The sequence below is a fragment of the Coregonus clupeaformis genome, chromosome 12, assembly GCF_020615455.1.
Source record: "Coregonus clupeaformis isolate EN_2021a chromosome 12, ASM2061545v1, whole genome shotgun sequence".
NCBI lineage: Eukaryota > Metazoa > Chordata > Actinopteri > Salmoniformes > Salmonidae > Coregonus > Coregonus clupeaformis.
The window spans coordinates 20,798,130-20,821,248 of record NC_059203.1 but is presented as its reverse complement, the minus strand read 5'-3'; the positions used below and the strand labels follow the sequence as shown (position 1 = coordinate 20,821,248).

Here is a 23,119-nt window from a genome sequence, read left to right as displayed (position 1 = left end):
AAGCAATGATGACGGCACGTGTTCCCTTGCAGGTAACCATGGTTAATTTTATTAATTGTTCAGCAGTCTTATGGCTTGGGGGTAGAAGCTGTTAAGGAGCCTTTTGGACCTAGACTTTGCGCTCGGGTACCACTTGCCGTGCGGTAGCAGAGAGAACAGTGTATGATTTGGGTGACTGGAGTCTTTGACCATTTTTTGGGTCTTCTTCTGACACCGCCTAGTATATAGGTCCTGGATGGCAGGAAGCTTGGCCCCAGTGATGTACTGGGTCGTACGCACTACCCTCTGTAGCGTCTTAAGGTCGGATGCCGATTAGTTGGCAGTGATGCAACCGGTCAGGATGCTCTCAATGGTGCAGCTGTAGAACTTTTTGAGGATCTGGCGACCCATGACAAATCTTTTCAGTCTCCTGGGGGGGAAAAGGTGTTGTTGTGCCCTCGTCACAACTTTCTTGGTGTGTTTGGACCATGATAGTTTGTTGGTGATGTGGACACCAAGGAACTTGAAACTCTTGACCCGCTCAACGACAGCCCTGTTGATGTGAATGGGGGCGTGTTCTGCCTTCCTTGTCTTGTAGTCCACGATCATCTCCTTTGTCTTGTTCACGTTGAGGGAATGGTTGTTGTCTTGGAACCACACTGCCATGTCTCTGACCTCCTCCCTATAGGCTGTCACATCGTTGCCGGTGATCAGGCCTACCACCGTTGTGTCGTCAGCAAACTTAATGAATGCCATCTGTTTTTAGCAAATGATTGACTTCATGAACCTTGTTTCGTAAGCTACATATGTTAATGTGGGCTATTTGTAACACTTTTCTAGGATGCTTGATTGTTTTTCTTGCTTTACTGGGAAGCTTAGCAGAGTTAGACATGCTCAAGTTATTTATGTTAGTGCAGGGTGAGCTGCACACAGTGGACTTCCTGCTAGGGCACACCACCTCAGTGCTAACAGTAGAACACTGGTTCATAGGCATATGATTACTGAATACAATAGCTGTAGGATCAGCAGAGGCATTAAGGGCAGTAAGAGGGACATAAATTGGGTTACTTACACTGTGTATTCCAATGCCCCTGGGATAATGTACATTTGCTGAAGCATTATGACATCTCAGTGACACAATGGTAGGGATTAAATGAGCTGGACTTGGGTAGAGAGGTGTCTTGTCCTTCTAGACTCCATGATAGATAAACTAAGATAAAGAGGTAGAGAGGTGTCTTGTCCTTCTAGACCAGATATATAAACTAATATAAAGAGGTAGAATCTCCCATAAGTGTTTAATTGGGTTGAGATCTGGTGACTGAGACGGCCATGACATATGGTTTACATTGTTTTCACGCTCATCAAACCATTCAGTGACCACTAGTTCCCTGTGGATGGGGTCGTTGTCATCCTGAAAGAGATCACTCCCATCAGGATAGAAATGATTCCCCATGGGTTGAAGGTGATCGCTCAGAATGGCTGTGTATCTATTGGTGTTTACCTTGCCCTCTAAGGGGTTGAGTGGACCTAAACCATGGCCGGAAAATGCACCCCACACCATAACAGAGCCACCAGAACCCTCATTTACTGAAATGTTTCCTTTATTTTGGCAGTTACATGTAGTTAGCAGTGCAGAGAGTATGAGAATCCAATATCTCACAGATCCAGTTGTTTGACTTGTGACATTCCTCGTCGTTCCACTCCCCTGGGTCTGATGAACGGTGGAAAAACTCCACACAGTCCTGATCTTTCCCTAAATAGCTGTTAGGCTTTCCAATCTTCCAATACCTACAGAATAAACAACAGAGAATCAGACTGGTCACTCTCTCAGAACCTACTCCAGTCACTCAATTCAAATTGACACAGAACTATATCTTACGCTGTGGTCAGCGGTGTGCCGTCCACCCATTTCCAGGAGGTCCCCTCAGTATCAAAGTCAGTCAGACCGATCCAGGTCTCATTCCCCGGTCCGTATAACCCATTGATAAATGTCTGTTATTACGGCAGAAAGACAATATTGTTAATACAAAGTCTCCACTGCACACAAACACACGTGCACGCACAAACACACACACACACACACGCACACACACGCACACACACACACACACACACACACACACACACACACACACACACACACACACACACAAACACACACAAACACACACAAACACACACACACACCTGTTCCTCTCTGCTGTTTATGATCACCAGGTCTGCTCCTCTCTCGTTGCAATCCTGTCTGCTCTCCTCCCAGGTTTTAATCACGGTGGAGGTGTAGTAGTAGCTGGAACCAAATTTCTTCCATCCTTCAGGACAGGGTCTCCCTGGAAATATCAAGAAAAGGTTCAGGACTTTTCTTTTCTTCTTTTTACTTGAAATATCTAATTTATTACACGGGTAAAAACGTCCCATTCAATCGAAAAATGCAACATGTAAGGAAACAAAAACTGGAACAAAATGTTTTTCCAAATAAACAAATAATGAAAAAAGTTATGACATTTACTTAAAATAATATAGAATTGTCACATGCATATTATGTGATACAGACAGTCCTTTCCAATAGTCCAGTGAATTGAAATGTTACCTTTGATTTTGTTGTTCAGCCTTTCTGTCTCCCTCTGTAGCTGGTCTCTCTCTTTAGACAGGTTGTTGTAGCTGGTCTGTAGCTGGTCTCTCTCTTTAGACAGGTTGTTGTAGCTGGTCTGTAGCTGGTCTCTCTCTTTAGTCAGGTTGTTGTAGCTGGTCTGTAGCTGGTCTCTCTCTTTAGTCAGGTTGTTGTAGCTGGTCTGTAGCTGGTCTCTCTCTTTAGTCAGGTTGTTGTAGCTGGTCTGTAGCTGGTCTCTCTCTTTAGACAGGTTGTTGTAGCTGGTCTGTAGCTGGTCTCTCTCTTTAGTCAGGTTGTTGTAGCTGGTCTGTAGCTGGTCTCTCTCTTTAGTCAGGTTGTTGTAGCTGGTCTGTAGCTGGTCTCTCTCTTTAGTCAGGTTGTTGTAGCTGGTCTGTAGCTGGTCTCTCTCTTTAGTCAGGTTGTTGTAGCTGGTCTGTAGCTGGTCTCTCTCTTTTAGCAGGTTGTTGTAGCTGGTCTGTAGCTGGTCTCTCTCTTTAGTCAGGTTGTTGTAGCTGGTCTGTAGCTGGTCTCTCTCTTTAGTCAGGTTGTTGTAGCTGGTCTGTAGGTGGTCTCTCTCTTTAGTCAGGTTGTTGTAGCTGGTCTGTAGCTGGTCTCTCTCTGCACAGGAATGCTGACCAGTGACTAATGGAACAGTAAAAAAGTTAAACAATGATTACATCACTGATGATTTAGAATGCTTCAGTAAAAACAACACAGTAATACAGAAGTTATACCTCCAGACCATCTATGTTCTAATATACAGTGAGTGAACAAAACATTAGGAAGACCTTCTTAATACTGAGTTGCACCCCCACTCCCTTCTCCCCTCAGGACAGGACAGCTTCAATTCCTCAGGGCATGGACTCTACAAGGTACCACAGGGATGCTGGCCCATGTTGACTCCAATGTTTCCCACTGTTGTGTCAAGTTGGCTGGATGTCCTTTGGATGGTGGACCATTCTTGATACACACGGGAAACTATTGAGCGTGATAAACCCAGCAGCGTTGCAGTTCTTGAAACAAATCGGTGTGCCTGGCACCTAATACCATACCCCTTTCAAAGGCACTTACATATTTTGTCTTGCCCATTCACCCTCTGAATGTCACACATACACAATCCATGTCTCAATTGTCTGAAGGCTTAACAATCCTTCTGTAACCTGTCTCTTCCCTTTCAACTACACTGATTGAAGTGGATTTAACACGTGACATCAAATAAAGGATCATGGCTTTCACCTGGATTCACCTGGTCAGTCTATGTCATGGAAAGAGCAGGTGTTCTTAATGTTCTGTACACTCAGTGTATAAAAGTAATGTAAACCTGACTTGATGATGAATGCGAACAGTGAAGACAGTTACAGATGATTACCTGCAGGAGTACCATATACTTCCAACTCACACAGAGTGAGCCATTCCGACCTGCCGGGGATGACCACAACGACGTATCGACCCTCCATCTCATTACACTGGAAGGTATGGGCCTCTCCTGCTGGGATGTGGGAGATGACGACACATCTGAGAGAGAGAGTCAGAAAGATGGAGAGAGAGATATGGAGAGAAAGAGGGAGAGAGAAAGAGATGATGTAATGAGAGTGAATTAAGACGCTCTACAATGTACCATACAGCCACAGAATAGCTACAGAAGCATGGATGAAGACCAATGTATCGGAATACCTTCAAGACAGGACATAAAAATGTACAGACGTCTATATGTGTCACCTGGGGTTGTTGATGCCGTTGTCCTCCAGTGAGTTACCGATGCGGATCTCAGCACCATCAAGCCTCTCAGGACAGCAGTCTCCTCTGTTGGTGAGGGTGACCGCTGTTACTCTGTACACATCCAGCAGGTCCACTCTCCACCACGGGTTGCTGTCTTTCTGAGTGTGAGTGCAGGATCCATGGTGTGTGCTTTTTTTCCCATCAATGGCTTCGTAAGCTTCGTGATTCTCATACAGTGATGACTGAGCGGCCACGCCATTCAACGCCAAATTTACTACACGGACATAGAGAAGAATGTTTGAATACAGAAAGTACCCGTTTGATTGTTGTAAGCGTAGCCTGTGGTTGACAGGACTTTTTGAAGACTAGGGCCCTATTGACTGAGGGCCCTCTGAATACTTCACCAGCTGACACCAAGGAGGTAGAGGAGGCTACCTCAGGACAAACTGAGAACACAGAAACTAGAAAAAGTACATTTCCTAATTTAAATGTGTGTGCTTGCTAGCTTGTATTTATGGTTGTGAAATAAGTTATAGTAGTGATAGTGACTGCAGTAGTAATGGTAGTGAATGGTTATAATTGAAAAAGTATGTTGATTAATTGAGTGATTGATTGATTTATATCCTGAACACGTGGTAATTGATTTGGTGTCTGTAGCTTGAAGGGTTCAATAGTTACTAATACTGTTGGGGGTGTTTTCATGTAAATGTTTGCAACTTTAAATAGTTATAATTTATAAAGATTTGGAAATGTTTTAAGTTGTTTTTATATTTGTAGCTGGAATGGTTAAAGTGCAGTAGCATTTTAAAATGTGTATCGTTGGCATTGAGTCCTTAAAATGTTATGCTAATTATTGTGGCTTGCGACAGCAATAGTTTCACTTTAAATATGTCTGACTCATTATTCTTTAGAAAGCTACTCCTCTGACACTGTTTAAGGGAATGAAGCCCTTTTTCTACTTCCCCAGAGTCAGATGAACTCATGGAAACTAGTTTTATGTCTCTGCGTCCAGAAGGAAGTTGGAGGTAGTTTCGCGAGCCAATGCTAACTAGCGTTAGTCAAATGACTGTAAGTCTACAGGTACTGTAGCAAATGCTAGCGTACCTGTACCTTGAGATACTGCTGTTTTAGTAACCACATCAACTGCTTTCTCTTAACTTTTACAAACATTTGAAATGTTGACCACTTTCCCAACAACTTGGACAAAAACTTAGAGCATATGAAATCTGAAATCAGAACAGAAATATATTCTACCAATCAAGTTATAGCACTGCGGGAGCACATAAGACTGATTATGTCACACAACTAACCCCTACCCACTAAACTAACCCACTATAACAAAACCTACACTCACTAACCAAACTACAATAGCGACCCATGGCCTACCTGTCTAAAACATTCACTATTGCTTTTGCAATGTACTGCTACTAGTTCTTCTGGGCTACTTACTACTACTACCTAGTCTCCGCGCAAAGGCTACTATCAACTATTTATCAAGCAGTCACTCCCTCCACTACACCGGCCTCAATTCTTCCACTAACAAACGTTTAAACTACTTCCACTAAGCAACATCATATTTCTCTCCCCAAATAATAGCCAAAAATATTTATAATTCTTTATAAGTAAAAGTGTATTATTCGGAATGTAGTTATTAGCGATGAAAGATGTAATCTAACTGCCCCACACTCCAAAGTAATAAGGTTGATATAATAGTCTATCAAAGTAATAAGACCAGATATTTTAATATATTTAACTTTGACTATATTTCACTGCTTCACTTAAGTAAAATGTTTTAAACTTCAACTACCACAAACATACTTTTAAAGAGCGGAAGCAAGTCACACAATTTTTTAGCATGGAAAATTACTTTCTAGTTACAGAGTCAGTAGAAATACAACATGTAAGGGAACAAAAATGGAAATTCTATTGAAAGATTCAAATTAACTAATGAACAAAAAAGTTATGACATTTACTTAAAATAATATAGAATTGTCACATGCATATTATGTGATACAGACAGTCCTTTCCAATAGTACAGTGAATTGAAATGTTACCTTTGATTTTGTTGTTCAGCCTTTCTATCTCCCTCTGTAGCTGGTCTCTCTCTTTAGTCAGGTTGTTGTAGCTGGTCTGTAGCTGGTCTCTCTCTGCACAGGAATGCTGACCAGTGACTAATGGAACAGTAAAAAAGTTAATCAAAGATTACATTTTAGTCATTTAGCAGACGCTCTTATCCAGAGCGACTTACAGTTAGTGAGTGCATACATTATTTTTATTTTTTTCATACTGGCCCCCCCGTGGGAATCGAACCCACAACCCTGGCGTTGCAAACGCCATGCTCTACCAACTGAGCTACACGGGACTACGATGATTTAGAATGCTTCAGTAAAAACAACACAGTAAAACAGAAGTTATACCTCCAGACCATCTATGTTCTAATATACAGTGAGTGAACAAAACATCAGGAACACCTTCTTAATACTGAGTTGCACCCCCCCACCCCCCAACTCCCTTCTCCCCTCAGGACAGCTTCAATTCCTCGGAGCATGGACTCTACAAGGTCCCACAGGGATGCTGGCCCATGTTGACTACAATGTTTCCCACTGTTGTGTCAAGTTGGCTGGATGTCCTTTGGATGGTGCACCATTCTTGATACACACGGGAAACTATTGAGCGTGATAAACCCAGCAGCGTCGCAGTTCTTGAAACAAATCGGTGTGCCTGGCACCTAATACCATACCCCTTTCAAAGGCACTTACATATTTTGTCTTGCCCATTCACACTCTGAATGTCACACATACACAATCCATGTCTCAATTGTCTGAAGGCTTAACAATCCTTCTGTAACCTGTCTCTTCCCTTTCAACTACACTGATTGAAGTGGATTTAACACGTGCCATCAAATAAAGGACCATGGCTTTCACCTGGATTCACCTGGTCAGTCTATGTCATGGAAAGAGCAGGTGTTCTTAATGTTCTGTACACTCAGTGTATAAAAGTAATGTAAACCTGACTTGATGATGAATGCGAACAGTGAAGACAGTTACAGATGATTACCTGCAGGAGTACCATATACTTCCAACTCACACAGAGTGAGCCATTCCGACCTGCCGGGGATGACCACAACGACGTATCGACCCTCCATCTCATTACACTGGAAGGTATGGGCCTCTCCTGCTGGGATGTGGGAGATGACGACACATCTGAGAGAGAGAGAGTCAGAAAGATGGAGAGAGAAAGAGATGATGTAATGAGAGTGAATTAAGACGCTCTACAATGTACCATACAGATTCTGACTCTGTTAAATATATATAGCCACAGAATAGCTACAGAAGCATGGATGAAGACCAATGTATCGGAATACCTTCAAGACAGGACATAAAAATGTACAGACGTCTATATGTGTCACCTGGGGTTGTTGATGCCGTTGTCCTCCAGTGAGTTACCGATGCGGATCTCAGCACCATCAAGCCTCTCAGGACAGCAGTCTCCTCTGTTGGTGAGGGTGACCGCTGTTACTCTGTACACATCCAGCAGGTCCACTCTCCACCACGGGTTGCTGTCTTTCTGAGTGTGAGTGCAGGATCCATGGTGTGTGCTTTTTTTCCCATCAATGGCTTCGTAAGCTTCGTGATTCTCATACAGTGATGACTGAGCGGCCACGCCATTCAACGCCAAATTTACTACACGGACATAGAGAAGAATGTTTGAATACAGAAAGTACCCGTTTGATTGTTGTAAGCGTAGCCTGTGGTTGACAGGACTTTTTGAAGACTAGGGCCCTATTGACTGAGGGCCCTCTGAATACTTCACCAGCTGACACCAAGGAGGTAGAGGAGGCTACCTCAGGACAAACTGAGAACACAGAAACTAGAAAAAGTACATTTCCTAATTTAAATGTGTGTGCTTGCTAGCTTGTATTTATGGTTGTGAAATAAGTTATAGTAGTGATAGTGACTGCAGTAGTAATGGTAGTGAATGGTTATTATTGAAAAAGTATGTTGATTAATTGAGTGATTGATTGATTTATATCCTGAACACGTGATCATTGATTTGGTGTCTGTAGCTTGAAGTGTTCAAGAGTTACTAATACTGTTGGGGGTGTTTTCATGTAAATGTTTGCAACTTTAAATAGTTATAATTTATAAAGATTTGGAAATGTTTTAAGTTGTTTTTATATTTGCAGCTGGAATGGTTAAAGTGCAGTAGCATTAAAAATGTGTATCGTTGTCATTGAGTCCTTAAAATGTTATGCTAATTATTGTGGCTTGCGACAGCAATAGTTTCACTTTAAATATGTCTGACTCATTATTCTTTAGAATGTTACTCCTCTGACACTGTTTAAGGGAATGAAGCCCTTTTTCTACTTCCCCAGAGTCAGATGAACTCATGGAAACTAGTTTTATGTCTCTGCGTCCAGAAGGAAGTTGGAGGTAGTTTCGCGAGCCAATGCTAACTAGCGTTAGTCAAATGACTGTAAGTCTACAGGTACTGTAGCAAATGCTAGCGTACCTGTACCTTGAGATACTGCTGTTTTAGTAACCACATCAACTGCTTTCTCTTAACTTTTACAAACATTTGAAATGTTGACCACTTTCCCAACAACTTGGACAAAAACTTAGAGCATATGAAATCTGAAATCAGAACAGAAATATATTCTACCAATCAAGTTATAGCACTGCGGGAGCACATAAGACTGATTATGTCACACAACTAACCCCTACCCACTAAACTAACCCACTATAACAAAACCTACACTCACTAACCAAACTACAATAGCGACCCATGGCCTACCTATCTAAAACATTCACTATTGCTTTTGCAATGTACTGCTACTAGTTCTTCTGGGCTACTTACTACTACTACCTAGTCTCCGCATAAAAGGCTACTATCAACTATTTATCAAGCAGTCACTCCCTCCACTACACCGGCCTCAATTCTTCCACTAACAAACGTTTAAACTACTTCCACTAAGCAACATCATATTTCTCTCCCCAAATAATAGCCAAAAATATTTATAATTCTTTATAAGTAAAAGTGTATTATTCGGAATGTAGTTATTAGCGATGAAAGATGTAATCTACCTGCCCCACACTCCAAAGTAATAAGGTTGATATAATAGTCTATCAAAGTAATAAGACCAGATATTTTAATATATTTAACTTTGACTATATTTCACTGCTTCACTTAAGTAAAATGTTTTAAACTTCAACTACCACAAACATACTTTTAAAGAGCAGAAGCAAGTCACACAATTTTTTAGCATGGAAAATTACTTTCTAGTTACAGAGTCAGTAGAAATACAACATGTAAGGGAACAAAAATGGAAATTCTATTGAAAGATTCAAATTAACTAATGAACAAAAAAGTTATGACATTTACTTAAAATAATATAGAATTGTCACATGCATATTATGTGATACAGACAGTCCTTTCCAATAGTACAGTGAATTGAAATGTTACCTTTGATTTTGTTGTTCAGCCTTTCTATCTCCCTCTGTAGCTGGTCTCTCTCTTTAGTCAGGTTGTTGTAGCTGGTCTGTAGCTGGTCTCTCTCTGCACAGGAATGCTGACCAGTGACTAATGGAACAGTAAAAAAGTTAATCAAAGATTACATTTTAGTCATTTAGCAGACGCTCTTATCCAGAGCGACTTACAGTTAGTGAGTGCATACATTATTTTTATTTTTTTTCATACTGGCCCCCCGTGGGAATCGAACCCACAACCCTGCCAACTCTCACCAACTAGCTACCGCCTATTTAGAATGCTTCACCAGAAAATTATACCTCCACAAAATCACCCCAACTCCCTTCTCCCCTCAGGACAGCTTCAATTCCTCGGAGCATGGACTCTACAAGGTCCCACAGGGATGCTGGCCCATGTTGACTACAATGTTTCCCACTGTTGTGTCAAGTTGGCTGGATGTCCTTTGGATGGTGGACCATTCTTGATACACACGGGAAACTATTGAGCGTGATAAACCCAGCAGCGTCGCAGTTCTTGAAAAAAATCGGTGTGCCTGGCACCTAATACCATACCCCTTTCAAAGGCACTTACATATTTTGTCTTGCCCATTCACCCTCTGAATGTCACACATACACAATCCATGTCTCAATTGTCTGAAGGCTTAACAATCCTTCTGTAACCTGTCTCTTCCCTTTCAACTACACTGATTGAAGTGGATTTAACACGTGACATCAAATAAGGGATCATGGCTTTCACCTGGATTCACCTGGTCAGTCTATGTCATGGAAAGAGCAGGTGTTCTTAATGTTCTGTACACTCAGTGTATAAAAGTAATGTAAACCTGACTTGATGATGAATGCGAACAGTGAAGACAGTTACAGATGATTACCTGCAGGAGTACCATATACTTCCAACTCACACAGAGTGAGCCATTCCGACCTGCCGGGGATGACCACAACGACGTATCGACCCTCCATCTCATTACACTGGAAGGTATGGGCCTCTCCTGCTGGGATGTGGGAGATGACGACACATCTGAGAGAGAGAGAGTCAGAAAGATGGAGAGAGAAAGAGATGTTAATGAGAGTGAATTAAGACGCTCTACAATGTACCATACAGATTCTGACTCTGTTAAATATATATAGCCACAGAATAGCTACAGAAGCATGGATGAAGACCAATGTATCGGAATACCTTCAAGACAGGACATAAAAATGTACAGACGTCTATATGTGTCACCTGGGGTTGTTGATGCCGTTGTCCTCCAGTGAGTTACCGATGCGGATCTCAGCACCATCAAGCCTCTCAGGACAGCAGTCTCCTCTGTTGGTGAGGGTGACCGCTGTTACTCTGTACACATCCAGCAGGTCCACTCTCCACCACGGGTTGCTGTCTTTCTGAGTGTGAGTGCAGGATCCATGGTGTGTGCTTTTTTCCCATCAATGGCTTCGTAAGCTTCGTGATTCTCATACAGTGATGACTGAGCGGCCACGCCATTCAACGCCAAATTTACTACACGGACATAGAGAAGAATGTTTGAATACAGAAAGTACCCGTTTGATTGTTGTAAGCGTAGCCTGTGGTTGACAGGACTTTTTGAAGACTAGGGCCCTATTGACTGAGGGCCCTCTGAATACTTCACCAGCTGACACCAAGGAGGTAGAGGAGGCTACCTCAGGACAAACTGAGAACACAGAAACTAGAAAAAGTACATTTCCTAATTTAAATGTGTGTGCTTGCTAGCTTGTATTTATGGTTGTGAAATAAGTTATAGTAGTGATAGTGACTGCAGTAGTAATGGTAGTGAATGGTTATAATTGAAAAAGTATGTTGATTAATTGAGTGATTGATTGATTTATATCCTGAACACGTGGTAATTGATTTGGTGTCTGTAGCTTGAAGGGTTCAATAGTTACTAATACTGTTGGGGGTGTTTTCATGTAAATGTTTGCAACTTTAAATAGTTATAATTTATAAAGATTTGGAAATGTTTTAAGTTGTTTTTATATTTGTAGCTGGAATGGTTAAAGTGCAGTAGCATTTAAAATGTGTATCGTTGGCATTGAGTCCTTAAAATGTTATGCTAATTATTGTGGCTTGCGACAGCAATAGTTTCACTTTAAATATGTCTGACTCATTATTCTTTAGAAAGCTACTCCTCTGACACTGTTTAAGGGAATGAAGCCCTTTTTCTACTTCCCCAGAGTCAGATGAACTCATGGAAACTAGTTTTATGTCTCTGCGTCCAGAAGGAAGTTGGAGGTAGTTTCGCGAGCCAATGCTAACTAGCGTTAGTCAAATGACTGTAAGTCTACAGGTACTGTAGCAAATGCTAGCGTACCTGTACCTTGAGATACTGCTGTTTTAGTAACCACATCAACTGCTTTCTCTTAACTTTTACAAACATTTGAAATGTTGACCACTTTCCCAACAACTTGGACAAAAACTTAGAGCATATGAAATCTGAAATCAGAACAGAAATATATTCTACCAATCAAGTTATAGCACTGCGGGAGCACATAAGACTGATTATGTCACACAACTAACCCCTACCCACTAAACTAACCCACTATAACAAAACCTACACTCACTAACCAAACTACAATAGCGACCCATGGCCTACCTGTCTAAAACATTCACTATTGCTTTTGCAATGTACTGCTACTAGTTCTTCTGGGCTACTTACTACTACTACCTAGTCTCCCGCAAAAGGCTACTATCAACTATTTATCAAGCAGTCACTCCCTCCACTACACCGGCCTCAATTCTTCCACTAACAAACGTTTAAACTACTTCCACTAAGCAACATCATATTTCTCTCCCCAAATAATAGCCAAAAATATTTATAATTCTTTATAAGTAAAAGTGTATTATTCGGAATGTAGTTATTAGCGATGAAAGATGTAATCTACCTGCCCCACACTCCAAAGTAATAAGGTTGATATAATAGTCTATCAAAGTAATAAGACCAGATATTTTAATATATTTAACTTTGACTATATTTCACTGCTTCACTTAAGTAAAATGTTTTAAACTTCAACTACCACAAACATACTTTTAAAGAGCGGAAGCAAGTCACACAATTTTTTAGCATGGAAAATTACTTTCTAGTTACAGAGTCAGTAGAAATACAACATGTAAGGGAACAAAAATGGAAATTCTATTGAAAGATTCAAATTAACTAATGAACAAAAAAGTTATGACATTTACTTAAAATAATATAGAATTGTCACATGCATATTATGTGATACAGACAGTCCTTTCCAATAGTACAGTGAATTGAAATGTTACCTTTGATTTTGTTGTTCAGCCTTTCTATCTCCCTCTGTAGCTGGTCTCTCTCTTTAGTCAGGTTGTTGTAGCTGGTCTGTAGCTGGTCTCTCTCTGCACAGGAATGCTGACCAGTGACTAATGGAACAGTAAAAAAGTTAATCAAAGATTACATTTTAGTCATTTAGCAGACGCTCTTATCCAGAGCGACTTACAGTTAGTGAGTGCATACATTATTTTTTATTTTTTTCATACTGGCCCCCCCCGTGGGAATCGAACCCACAACCCTGGCGTTGCAAACGCCATGCTCTACCAACTGAGCTACACGGGACTACGATGATTTAGAATGCTTCAGTAAAAACAACACAGTAAAACAGAAGTTATACCTCCAGACCATCTATGTTCTAATATACAGTGAGTGAACAAAACATCAGGAACACCTTCTTAATACTGAGTTGCACCCCCCCACCCCCCAACTCCCTTCTCCCCTCAGGACAGCTTCAATTCCTCGGAGCATGGACTCTACAAGGTCCCACAGGGATGCTGGCCCATGTTGACTACAATGTTTCCCACTGTTGTGTCAAGTTGGCTGGATGTCCTTTGGATGGTGGACCATTCTTGATACACACGGGAAACTATTGAGCGTGATAAACCCAGCAGCGTCGCAGTTCTTGAAACAAATCGGTGTGCCTGGCACCTAATACCATACCCCTTTCAAAGGCACTTACATATTTTGTCTTGCCCATTCACACTCTGAATGTCACACATACACAATCCATGTCTCAATTGTCTGAAGGCTTAACAATCCTTCTGTAACCTGTCTCTTCCCTTTCAACTACACTGATTGAAGTGGATTTAACACGTGCCATCAAATAAAGGACCATGGCTTTCACCTGGATTCACCTGGTCAGTCTATGTCATGGAAAGAGCAGGTGTTCTTAATGTTCTGTACACTCAGTGTATAAAAGTAATGTAAACCTGACTTGATGATGAATGCGAACAGTGAAGAGAGTTACAGATGATTACCTGCAGGAGTACCATATACTTCCAACTCACACAGAGTGAGCCATTCCGACCTGCCGGGGATGACCACAACGACGTATCGACCCTCCATCTCATTACACTGGAAGGTATGGGCCTCTCCTGCTGGGATGTGGGAGATGACGACACATCTGAGAGAGAGAGAGTCAGAAAGATGGAGAGAGAAAGAGATGTAATGAGAGTGAATTAAGACGCTCTACAATGTACCATACAGATTCTGACTCTGTTAAATATATATAGCCACAGAATAGCTACAGAAGCATGGATGAAGACCAATGTATCGGAATACCTTCAAGACAGGACATAAAAATGTACAGACGTCTATATGTGTCACCTGGGGTTGTTGATGCCGTTGTCCTCCAGTGAGTTACCGATGCGGATCTCAGCACCATCAAGCCTCTCAGGACAGCAGTCTCCTCTGTTGGTGAGGGTGACCGCTGTTACTCTGTACACATCCAGCAGGTCCACTCTCCACCACGGGTTGCTGTCTTTCTGAGTGTGAGTGCAGGATCCATGGTGTGTGCTTTTTTTCCCATCAATGGCTTCGTAAGCTTCGTGATTCTCATACAGTGATGACTGAGCGGCCACGCCATTCAACGCCAAATTTACTACACGGACATAGAGAAGAATGTTTGAATACAGAAAGTACCCGTTTGATTGTTGTAAGCGTAGCCTGTGGTTGACAGGACTTTTTGAAGACTAGGGCCCTATTGACTGAGGGCCCTCTGAATACTTCACCAGCTGACACCAAGGAGGTAGAGGAGGCTACCTCAGGACAAACTGAGAACACAGAAACTAGAAAAAGTACATTTCCTAATTTAAATGTGTGTGCTTGCTAGCTTGTATTTATGGTTGTGAAATAAGTTATAGTAGTGATAGTGACTGCAGTAGTAATGGTAGTGACTGGTTATTATTGAAAAAGTAGGTTGATTCATTGAGTGATTGATTGATTTATATCCTGAACACGTGGTCATTGATTTGGTGTCTGTAGCTTGAAGTGTTCAATAGTTACTAATACTGTTGGGGGTGTTTTCATGTAAATGTTTGCAACTTTAAATAGTTATAATTTATAAAGATTTGGAAATGTTTTAAGTTGTTTTTATATTTGTAGCTGGAATGGTTAAAGTGCAGTAGCATTTAAAATGTGTATCGTTGGCATTGAGTCCTTAAAATGTTATGCTAATTATTGTGGCTTGCGACAGCAATAGTTTCACTTTAAATATGTCTGACTCATTATTCTTTAGAACGCTACTCCTCTGACACTGTTTAAGGGAATGAAGCCCTTTTTCTACTTCCCCAGAGTCAGATGAACTCATGGAAACCAGTTTTATGTCTCTGCGTCCAGAAGGAAGTTGGAGGTAGTTTCGCGAGCCAATGCTAACTAGCGTTAGTCAAATGACTGTAAGTCTACAGGTACTGTAGCAAATGCTAGCGTACCTGTACCGTGAGATACTGCTGTTTTAGTAACCACATCAACTGCTTTCTCTTAACTTTTACAAACATTTGAAATGTTGACCACTTTCCCAACAACTTGGACAAAAACTTAGAGCATATGAAATCTGAAATCAGAACAGAAATATATTTTACCAATCAAGTTATAGCACTGCGGGAGCACATAAGACTGATTATGTCACACAACTAACCCCCTACCCACTAAACTAACCCACTATAACAAAACCTACACTCACTAACCAAACTACAATAGCGACCCATGGCCTACCTGTCTAAAACATTCACTATTACTTTTGCAATGTACTGCTACTAGTTCTTCTGGGCTACTTACTACTACTACCTAGTCTCCCGTAAAAGGCTACTATCAACTATTTATCGAGCAGTCACTCCCTCCACTACACCGGCCTCAATTCTTCCACTAACAAACGTTTAAACTACTTCCACTAAGCAACATCATATTTCTCTCCCCAAATAATAGCCAAAAATATTTATAATTCTTTATAAGTAAAAGTGTATTATTCGGAATGTAGTTATTAGCGATGAAAGATGTAATCTAACTGCCCCACACTCCAAAGTAATAAGGTTGATATAATAGTCTATCAAAGTAATAAGACCAGATATTTTAATATATTTAACTTTGACTATATTTCACTGCTTCACTTAAGTAAAATGTTTTAAACTTCAACTATCACAAACATACTTTTAAAGAGCAGAAGCAAGTCACACAATTTTTTAGCATGGAAAATTACTTTCTAGTTACAGAGTCAGTAGAAATACAACATGTAAGGGAACAAAAATGGAAATTCTATTGAAAGATTCAAATTAACTAATGAACAAAAAAGTTATGACATTTACTTAAAATAATATAGAATTGTCACATGCATATTATGTGATACAGACAGTCCTTTCCAATAGTACAGTGAATTGAAATGTTACCTTTGATTTTGTTGTTCAGCCTTTCTATCTCCCTCTGTAGCTGGTCTCTCTCTTTAGTCAGGTTGTTGTAGCTGGTCTGTAGCTGGTCTCTCTCTTTAGACAGGTTGTTGTAGCTGGTCTGTAGCTGGTCTCTCTCTGCACAGGAATGCTGACCAGTGACTAATGGAACAGTAAAAAAGTTAATCAAAGATTACATTTTAGTCATTTAGCAGACGCTCTTATCCAGAGCGACTTACAGTTAGTGAGTGCATACATTATTTTTTTTTTTTTCATACTGGCCCCCCCGTGGGAATCGAACCCACAACCCTGGCGTTGCAAACGCCATGCTCTACCAACTGAGCTACACGGGACTACGATGATTTAGAATGCTTCAGTAAAAACAACACAGTAAAACAGAAGTTATACCTCCAGACCATCTATGTTCTAATATACAGTGAGTGAACAAAACATCAGGAACACCTTCTTAATACTGAGTTGCACCCCCCACCCCCAGCTCCCTTCTCCCCTCAGGACAGCTTCAATTCCTCGGAGCATGGACTCTACAAGGTCCCACAGGGATGCTGGCCCATGTTGACTACAATGTTTCCCACTGTTGTGTCAAGTTGGCTGGATGTCCTTTGGATGGTGGACCATTCTTGATACACACGGGAAACTATTGAGCGTGATAAACCCAGCAGCGTCGCAGTTCTTGAAACAAATCGGTGTGCCTGGCACCTAATACCATACCCCTTTCAAAGGCACTTACATATTTTGTCTTGCCCATTCACACTCTGAATGTCACACATACACAATCCATGTCTCAATTGTCTGAAGGCTTAACAATCCTTCTGTAACCTGTCTCTTCCCTTTCAACTACACTGATTGAAGTGGATTTAACACGTGCCATCAAATAAAGGACCATGGCTTTCACCTGGATTCACCTGGTCAGTCTATGTCATGGAAAGAGCAGGTGTTCTTAATGTTCTGTACACTCAGTGTATAAAAGTAATGTAAACCTGACTTGATGATGAATGCGAACAGTGAAGAGAGTTACAGATGATTACCTGCAGGAGTACCATATACTTCCAACTCACACAGAGTGAGCCATTCCGACCTGCCGGGGATGACCACAACGACGTATCGACCCTCCATCTCATTACACTGGAAGGTATGGGCCTCTCCTGCTGGGATGTGGGAGATGACGACACATCTGAGAGAGAGAGAGTCAGAAAGATGGAGAGAGAAAGAGATGTAATGAGAGTGAATTAAGACGCTCTACAATGTACCATACAGATTCTGACTCTGTTAAATATATATAGCCACAGAATAGCTACAGAAGCATGGATGAAGACCAATGTATCGGAATACCTTCAAGACAGGACATAAAAATGTACAGACGTCTATATGTGTCACCTGGGGTTGTTGATGCCGTTGTCCTCCAGTGAGTTACCGATGCGGATCTCAGCACCATCAAGCCTCTCAGGACAGCAGTCTCCTCTGTTGGTGAGGGTGACCGCTGTTACTCTGTACACATCCAGCAGGTCCACTCTCCACCACGGGTTGCTGTCTTTCTGAGTGTGAGTGCAGGATCCATGGTGTGTGCTTTTTTCCCATCAATGGCTTCGTAAGCTTCGTGATTCTCATACAGTGATGACTGAGCGGCCACGCCATTCAACGCCAAATTTACTACACGGACATAGAGAAGAATGTTTGAATACAGAAAGTACCCGTTTGATTGTTGTAAGCGTAGCCTGTGGTTGACAGGACTTTTTGAAGACTAGGGCCCTATTGACTGAGGGCCCTCTGAATACTTCACCAGCTGACACCAAGGAGGTAGAGGAGGCTACCTCAGGACAAACTGAGAACACAGAAACTAGAAAAAGTACATTTCCTAATTTAAATGTGTGTGCTTGCTAGCTTGTATTTATGGTTGTGAAATAAGTTATAGTAGTGATAGTGACTGCAGTAGTAATGGTAGTGACTGGTTATTATTGAAAAAGTAGGTTGATTCATTGAGTGATTGATTGATTTATATCCTGAACACGTGATCATTGATTTGGTGTCTGTAGCTTGAAGTGTTCAAGAGTTACTAATACTGTTGGGGGTGTTTTCATGTAAATGTTTGCAACTTTAAATAGTTATAATTTATAAAGATTTGGAAATGTTTTAAGTTGTTTTTATATTTGTAGCTGGAATGGTTAAAGTGCAGTAGCATTTAAAATGTGTATCGTTGGCATTGAGTCCTTAAAATGTTATGCTAATTTTTGTGGCTTGCGACAGCAATAGTTTCACTTTAAATATGTCTGACTCATTATTCTTTAGAACGCTACTCCTCTGACACTGTTTAAGGGAATGAAGCCCTTTTTCTACTTCCCCAGAGTCAGATGAACTCATGGAAACCAGTTTTATGTCTCTGCGTCCAGAAGGAAGTTGGAGGTAGTTTCGCGAGCCAATGCTAACTAGCGTTAGTCAAATGACTGTAAGTCTACAGGTACTGTAGCAAATGCTAGCGTACCTGTACCGTGAGATACTGCTGTTTTAGTAACAACATTAACTGGTTTCTCTTAACTTTTACAAACATTTGAAATGTTGACCACTTTCCTAACAACTTGGACAAAAACTTAGAGCATATGAAATCTGAAATCAGAACAGAAATATATTTGACCAATCAAGTTATAGCACTGCGGGAGCACATAAGACTGATTATGTCACACAACTAACCCCTACCCACTAAACTAACCCACTATAACAAAACCTACACTCACTAACCAAACTACAATAGCGACCCATGGCCTACCTATCTAAAACATTCAATATTACTTTTGCAATGTACTGCTACTAGTTCTTCTGGGCTACTTACTACTACTACCTAGTCTCCCGCAAAAGGCTACTATCAACTATTTATCGAGCAGTCACTCCCTCCACTACACCGGCCTCAATTCTTCCACTAACAAACGTTTAAACTACTTCCACTAAGCAACATCATATTTCTCTCCCCAAATAATAGCCAAAAATATTTATAATTCTTTATAAGTAAAAGTGTATTATTCGGAATGTAGTTATTAGCGATGAAAGATGTAATCTAACTGCCCCACACTCCAAAGTAATAAGGTTGATATAATAGTCTATCAAAGTAATAAGACCAGATATTTTAATATATTTAACTTTGACTATATTTCACTGCTTCACTTAAGTAAAATGTTTTAAACTTCAACTATCACAAACATACTTTTAAAGAGCAGAAGCAAGTCACACAATTTTTTTAGCATGGAAAATTACTTTCTAGTTACAGAGTCAGTAGAAATACAACATGTAAGGGAACAAAAATGGAAATTCTATTGAAAGATTCAAATTAACTAATGAACAAAAAAGTTATGACATTTACTTAAAATAATATAGAATTGTCACATGCATATTATGTGATACAGACAGTCCTTTCCAATAGTACAGTGAATTGAAATGTTACCTTTGATTTTGTTGTTCAGCCTTTCTATCTCCCTCTGTAGCTGGTCTCTCTCTTTAGTCAGGTTGTTGTAGCTGGTCTGTAGCTGGTCTCTCTCTGCACAGGAATGCTGACCAGTGACTAATGGAACAGTAAAAAAGTTAATCAAAGATTACATTTTAGTCATTTAGCAGACGCTCTTATCCAGAGCGACTTACAGTTAGTGAGTGCATACATTATTTTAATTTTTTTCATACTGGCCCCCCCGTGGGAATCGAACCCCCAACCCCCCCAACTCCCTTCTCCCCTCTGGACAGCTTCAATTCCTCGGAGCATGGACTCTACAAGGTCCCACAGGGATGCTGGCCCATGTTGACTCCAATGTTTCCCACTGTTGTGTCAAGTTGGCTGGATGTCCTTTGGATGGTGGACCATTCTTGATACACACGGGAAACTATTGAGCGTGATAAACCCAGCAGCGTTGCAGTTCTTGAAACAAATCGGTGTGCCTGGCACCTAATACCATACCCCTTTCAAAGGCACTTACATATTTTGTCTTGCCCATTCACCCTCTGAATGTCACACATACACAATCCATGTCTCAATTGTCTGAAGGCTTAACAATCCTTCTGTAACCTGTCTCTTCCCTTTCAACTACACTGATTGAAGTGGATTTAACACGTGACATCAAATAAGGGATCATGGCTTTCACCTGGATTCACCTGGTCAGTCTATGTCATGGAAAGAGCAGGTGTTCTTAATGTTCTGTACACTCAGTGTATAAAAGTAATGTAAACCTGACTTGATGATGAATGCGAACAGTGAAGACAGTTACAGATGATTACCTGCAGGAGTACCATATACTTCCAACTCACACAGAGTGAGCCATTCCGACCTGCCGGGGATGACCACAACGACGTATCGACCCTCCATCTCATTACACTGGAAGGTATGGGCCTCTCCTGCTGGGATGTGGGAGATGACGACACATCTGAGAGAGAGAGAGTCAGAAAGATGGAGAGAGAAAGAGATGATGTAATGAGAGTGAATTAAGACGCTCTACAATGTACCATACAGATTCTGACTCTGTTAAATATATATAGCCACAGAATAGCTACAGAAGCATGGATGAAGACCAATGTATCGGAATACCTTCAAGACAGGACATAAAAATGTACAGACGTCTATATGTGTCACCTGGGGTTGTTGATGCCGTTGTCCTCCAGTGAGTTACCGATGCGGATCTCAGCACCATCAAGCCTCTCAGGACAGCAGTCTCCTCTGTTGGTGAGGGTGACCGCTGTTACTCTGTACACATCCAGCAGGTCCACTCTCCACCACGGGTTGCTGTCTTTCTGAGTGTGAGTGCAGGATCCATGGTGTGTGCTTTTTTCCCATCAATGGCTTCGTAAGCTTCGTGATTCTCATACAGTGATGACTGAGCGGCCACGCCATTCAACGCCAAATTTACTACACGGACATAGAGAAGAATGTTTGAATACAGAAAGTACCCGTTTGATTGTTGTAAGCGTAGCCTGTGGTTGACAGGACTTTTTGAAGACTAGGGCCCTATTGACTGAGGGCCCTCTGAATACTTCACCAGCTGACACCAAGGAGGTAGAGGAGGCTACCTCAGGACAAACTGAGAACACATAAACTAGAAAAAGTACATTTCCTAATTTAAATGTGTGTGCTTGCTAGCTTGTATTTATGGTTGTGAAATAAGTTATAGTAGTGATAGTGACTGCAGTAGTAATGGTAGTGACTGGTTATTATTGAAAAAAGTAGGTTGATTCATTGAGTGATTGATTGATTTATATCCTGAACACGTGATCATTGATTTGGTGTCTGTAGCTTGAAGTGTTCAAGAGTTACTAATACTGTTGGGGGTGTTTTCATGTAAATGTTTGCAACTTTAAATAGTTATAATTTATAAAGATTTGGAAATGTTTTAAGTTGTTTTTATATTTGTAGCTGGAATGGTTAAAGTGCAGTAGCATTTAAAATGTGTATCGTTGGCATTGAGTCCTTAAAATGTTATGCTAATTTTTGTGGCTTGCGACAGCAATAGTTTCACTTTAAATATGTCTGACTCATTATTCTTTAGAACGCTACTCCTCTGACACTGTTTAAGGGAATGAAGCCCTTTTTCTACTTCCCCAGAGTCAGATGAACTCATGGAAACCAGTTTTATGTCTCTGTGTCCAGAAGGAAGTTGGAGGTAGTTTCGCGAGCCAATGCTAACTAGCGTTAGTCAAATGACTGTAAGTCTACAGGTACTGTAGCAAATGCTAGCGTACCTGTACCGTGAGATACTGCTGTTTTAGTAACAACATTAACTGCTTTCTCTTAACTTTTACAAACATTTGAAATGTTGACCACTTTCCCAACAACTTGGACAAAAACTTAGAGCATATGAAATCTGAAATCAGAACAGAAATATATTTGACCAATCAAGTTATAGCACTGCGGGAGCACATAAGACTGATTATGTCACACAACTAACCCCTACCCACTAAACTAACCCACTATAACAAAACCTACACTCACTAACCAAACTACAATAGCGACCCATGGCCTACCTATCTAAAACATTCACTGTTACTTTTGCAATGTACTGCTACTAGTTCTTCTGGGCTACTTACTACTACTACCTAGTCTCCCGCAAAAGGCTACTATCAACTATTTAACGAGCAGTCACTCCCTCCACTACACCGGCCTCAATTCTTCCACTAACAAACGTTTAAACTACTTCCACTAAGCAACATCATATTTCTCTCCCCAAATAATAGCCAAAAATATTTATAATTCTTTATAAGTAAAAGTGTATTATTTGGAATGTAGTTATTTGTGATGAAAGATGTAATCTAACTGCCCCACACTCCAAAGTAATAAGGTTGATATAATAGTCTATCAAAGTAATAAGACCAGATATTTTAATATATTTAACTTTGACTATATTTCACTGCTTCACTTAAGTAAAATGTTTTAAACTTCAACTACCACAAACATACTTTTAAAGAGCGGAAGGAAGTCACACAATTGTTCTTCATTGAAAATTACTTTCTAGTGAAGTTACATCAAAAACAAAGCATGAATTCTATTGAAGTGTGGGTTAAATTGTACCTTTGATCTTGTTGTTCAGCATTTCTGTCTCCCTCTGTAGCTGGTCTCTCTCTTTAGTCAGGTTGTTATTACTGGTCTGTAGCTGGTCTCTCTCTTTA

The 23,119-nt window shown here is 40.7% G+C and overlaps 2 protein-coding genes across 2 annotated transcripts in view; one reads left to right on the top strand and one right to left on the bottom strand.

Moving 5' to 3' along the window:
• The window catches only part of LOC121578813 (glutamate receptor-interacting protein 2-like), a 189,980-nt gene that overhangs the window by 18,476 nt on the left and 148,385 nt on the right, over positions 1-23,119 (top strand). The window lies entirely within an intron of this gene.
• Positions 1,563-23,119, bottom strand: LOC121577929. Its single transcript, XM_045223729.1, is given in 25 exon segments — positions 1,563-1,767; positions 1,859-1,971; positions 2,167-2,309; positions 2,570-3,232; positions 3,960-4,105; positions 4,310-4,583; positions 6,364-6,480; positions 7,367-7,512; positions 7,719-7,992; positions 9,773-9,889; positions 10,665-10,810; positions 11,015-11,195; positions 11,198-11,287; positions 13,067-13,183; positions 14,072-14,217; positions 14,421-14,694; positions 16,475-16,633; positions 17,518-17,663; positions 17,867-18,041; positions 18,044-18,139; positions 19,920-20,036; positions 20,741-20,886; positions 21,093-21,282; positions 21,285-21,365; positions 23,022-23,119. Coding segments are annotated over 25 exon segments (4,254 nt in total). The 5' UTR covers positions 23,044-23,119; the 3' UTR covers positions 1,563-1,592.